The 4,363-nt window shown below is 31.9% G+C and overlaps 1 protein-coding gene across 3 annotated transcripts in view; it reads right to left on the reverse strand.

Annotated features, from left to right (window-relative positions):
• LOC107644150 (serine/threonine-protein kinase EDR1) overlaps nt 1-2,774 on the reverse strand; it is a 129,025-nt gene extending 126,251 nt beyond the window's left edge. For 2 of the 3 annotated variants that reach the window (XM_021102778.1, XM_021102777.1), the window contains exon 1: nt 1,003-1,113. Coding sequence is in view for 1 of the 3 variants with exons in the window: in XM_016347958.2 (XP_016203444.1) it covers nt 1,301-2,234; nt 2,342-2,610 (1,203 nt within the window). In the remaining 2 variants the exon portion in view is untranslated. Of the gene's footprint in view, nt 1-1,002; nt 2,235-2,341 lie in introns of those variants that run through there. The other variant, XM_016347958.2, reaches the window with a different exon arrangement.

The following is a 4,363-nucleotide window of genomic DNA, read 5'->3' on the forward strand; positions in this document are numbered from 1 at the left end:
AAGTAATCCTTCCAGAACAACATTAATCAAAATAATAAATAAATGCAAAGAAATTCACCAAATAAAATCAAATTCAATTTCAAAGAGTTCTGTATTGTTTCACTTTTAACACCTCCGTCACAACACACAATGAAACTCCAAGCCAGTAAGAGTTTTTTTAAAATGCTAACAATCAGAGAGTCAGAGACAATGGAATAATGTCTACACAGGATCTTAGACAAGAAATAATGAGGTAATTTATCTAATAATTAAGAGAAAAATATCCTCTGGAAAAGTACTTCATAATATACATATTTTCAGCAGGAGCGATTTCCAAGCATTACAACTGAGTAGCAATAATTAAGTAAATGGCCAAAAATTTTGAGACAACTGAACCATATTAACCTTAACTCGATGTTGCTCAGGATGAAGAAAAAAGGGGACATGCATTTTAGAAGGTGGGTTTAATTTTAAGATGGAAGTGAAAAACCATATAGCTTAAGAATAAATCCTTAACAGGTACTTAAATTTCCTTTTACGACAATTCCTGGAGGATCCAATCCAATAAACAATAATTCATGGTTGCTTATATGATAAAACAGTCATAGGAATTAGTTTGATTTATATACGATACCTACAAAGATAAGGAAAAATAAGTTGCACGGAAAAATACCAGAAAACAAACAACAAACAACAACACAAGATGTTCAATCCTTTTAGTTTGCTTAGATTGCAGCATGATAAATATATGATATCATCGAATAACAGTAAAGAACACTCTATTGCTATAAAGAGATCTTAAACACTAAATCTGTAAGCTATAACTAGGAATATCATCTAAAGAATCAATAGAGTAGTTGAATTAAAAAGGATGCTAGCAATTGCAAAAATCGAAAGTGCAATATTAATTAATGTTATGGCATTGCCAAAATCCTCTGACTAAACAGACACAGAATTTACAAAACTATGATACATATTCAGCAACAATGAGATGTAATTTCAATTTGAGTTGATGTATCTTACCTTCTTTTATCAAATCAATAAGCCTCTAGCAACCATTTCCCGAAGAAGTTTCTCCGCCATGTCATTGTCATCCTTTTCAAACAAAGCACGAATAAGGGTTTCAAAAGTCACAGCATCTGGTAAGCAACCATTGTCTTCCATTTCCGACAGCAGGCCAATGCTTCTTCAAAAAATCCCTCTTTGCAGAGTCCATGGATCATAATATTGTAAGCCCTCACATCTGGAGAACAGCCTTTAATTGAAAGATCTTGAAAAATCTCTTTTGCATTTTTAAGTCTTCCACTTTTGCACAGACCATCTATAAGTATGTTGTATGTATATATATATCTGGATCAATGCCACTCTCTTTCATTTCCTTGAATAACATAAGTGCCTTTTCAACTCGTTTGATATTGAACATCCCATCCAACAAGGAATTGTAAGTGACAACATTAGTGGGTTGACCTCTTTCATGCATCTTGACAAGAAGCTCCAAAGCACAAGAGATTCTCTTTGATTTGCTCAAGCCATCAATAAGAGTGGTGTAAGTTACCGTGTTTGGAACCAAGTACTTATGACGCATTTCTTCAAAGAGATTCAAGGCTTCATCGACCATTTTACTTTTGCACAAGCCATTAATCATGATATTGTAACTTTGAGCATCAAGTGACACTCTACTTTGGGCCATTGTGTTGAATACATATTTTGCCTTATTCACCTGATTAACCAAACAATATCCATCCATTAGGCTGTTATAAGTAACTACATCTGGTTTCACATCACGTTTTGCCATTACAGCCAATACATTCTTAGCATCTTTGATCTTTCCTTCCTTGCATAGCCCATCAATCAAAGTATTATAGGTATAAACATTTGGAGTAATGTTCCTAAGCACCATGTCACTTAAAAAATCAATGGCTTCCTTGAGTTGACCAGCAAGGCACAATCCATAAATGAGAGTGTTGTAGGTGATAACATCGGGAGAAATTCCCTTAGCAAGCATTTCAGAGAATAAATGAAAAGCCTGACTTACAAGTGTATCCTTGCAGAGGCTATCAATAATTGCGCTGTACACGAAGACATTAGGAGCAATGCCATACCGTGGGATCTTTCTCAACACTTGAATAGCAGCTGATGTGTGTCCGGTCTTACAGAGCATTAAAGTGAAATCCATGAGCCAGCAGTCTGTCATGAAAGCGCACTGCTTTTTCAGGATTGTTGTCAATGTTACCGTATTAGGTTGATAATCCATTCTGAAAATTTTGGCCAATACAGAGAAAGCAAGCGTCATACGACCCATGCCGAAACAACAATTGATTAAGATGCTCAAAGTAACTATGCTGGGCGCGATTCCCCTGACCTGCAATTGCTGAAAAAGGGAAACCGGGCGTGGAAATGCTTCGTCTTGGAAAGAGATCCCAAAATCTTGTTAAATTGGATGATGGGAGGAGTACGACGCATAGAGAGCATGCGAGTGAAGGAATCAACAGCTTCATCAACTTCACGAAGGGATGGGGGCTCAGAATGAGAGTGAAGGGATGAAGAGGAAGGGAAGGAAACAAAATTAGGGATTTGGAGAAGAGAATGCCTAAAAATGAAAGTGATCCTTGAGGTTGAGGATGACAACATTTTCGCTGCTGTCTAAGTTTGAGGGAGTTTGCTAACTCTGCGGAAATAGTCCTCTCAATTTTGTCAGCTTTGGTTCTGTTTCCAACCCCCCATACTAATGAAAGGTCTCCAGCCTCCGGCCAATTTTACTTGGGTTCAATTGATTTCTTGTTTATCAATTTTATGAATTGGACCTAGATACCAAATAAATTACAAGGCTTGGGGGAGTAATGGTTTCATTATGCTCGAGAAAAAAAAGTGATCACTTGCCATAATTTTACTGGTACATTTAATATATACTTATTTGTAAAATTTTGTCCAATTTTATATATTTTTTCGGGTAAAGTGGAAGACCAAAAATATTTAATATTATGCTAAGAAAAAATATACTAAAAAATTTATACTTAGATAATATTCATACTCTAATAATTAATTAGAATTAATTTTTATTTATGCCTCTTGATAATTGTTTATTTATATTAAAAAAGCTATCAAACAATATTGACAAATCAATTTATAATTAAATTTTTATATTAGATAAAAATTTATAATTAGATATTTATTAGTTGTTATCAAGTGCAATAGAACTCAGGCCCAGTTTGGATAAATAACTTAAATAAGTTCTTTTGGAAAAAGAGCTTAAAACATAAGTACTTTTATTAATTTCAGCTTATAAATAAATTATTTTGTGTTTGAATTTTTAGTTATAAAAGTATTTATTTTAAAGTTGTAGTGTTTGGATAAATAACTCAAAAAATAATTTTTTTTTTACATAAGAGAATGAATATTAAAATAACGATGATAACAAATACTTTTCAATATTAAATGTTGATTTTATATAACCTAATCACTAATATTGTTTATGATATGGTAGGTGAAAATAAAAAATAAATATAAAATGTGTGTCAATGTATATTTTGTTGTTGTTTTTTATTTTTTTTAATCCTATTAGAACTCCCTTCTCCTTTATTGAGGTCAAGAATATGCTATAATTAACAATGAAAATAATAGCAAGTTATAAAATCACATGTGAAAAAAATAAAATTAAAACTGAAATTTCATACCACACTTAAATACAAATTTAATAATAAAAAATAGAGTGATAAAATGATAAAAAAAAAAATACTTAGAATGAATATATGCAGTAGGTTGTTCAGATGCAATATTGTCTGAAAATGAAAATGGTGGTGGAGGATTAATACTTTCATCACATGAATCATTACGTAAAAATGGTGAGGTTTGGAACATTGCGTGAGAATGATGGTGGAATGATGGTAGAAGGCCAATGCTTCTAGCGAAAATGGTGGTGTCAGTATTTTTCACAGAATCAAAAAGAAAAGTAGATTTTTTTTGTTTTGAAATTAATTTTTTTTAAGGAAGTGGTAGAATGACTTATCGAGAAGCAGAGAAGTCATATATTTGTACTTTTTCAAAAAGCTGTAAATTAACTTTTCGAAAGTTAAAAGCTTTCACACAGATTCTGGCTTTTCATAATTCAAAAAAAAAAGTAGCTTCTATTACTTCCCCCAGTTAATCTACTTAATATATTAAAACTGGGTTTTCATAATTTTTAATCTACTTAATATATTAAAACTGGGTTTTCCCCCAGCTAATAAAGGTGACATGTCGATCTCTCGTGAGTCCGTTTTCCCTCCAAAATGCATGAAATTTTCCATCTATTCTAAATTATTTTATAAAAAATATCTTTATTATAATTATATTATAATTATACCAATTTAGGAACATATCTTCATTATAATTATATAAAATCAAT

The sequence above is a fragment of the Arachis ipaensis genome, chromosome B05, assembly GCF_000816755.2.
Source record: "Arachis ipaensis cultivar K30076 chromosome B05, Araip1.1, whole genome shotgun sequence".
NCBI classification, from domain to species: Eukaryota; Viridiplantae; Streptophyta; class Magnoliopsida; order Fabales; family Fabaceae; genus Arachis; species Arachis ipaensis.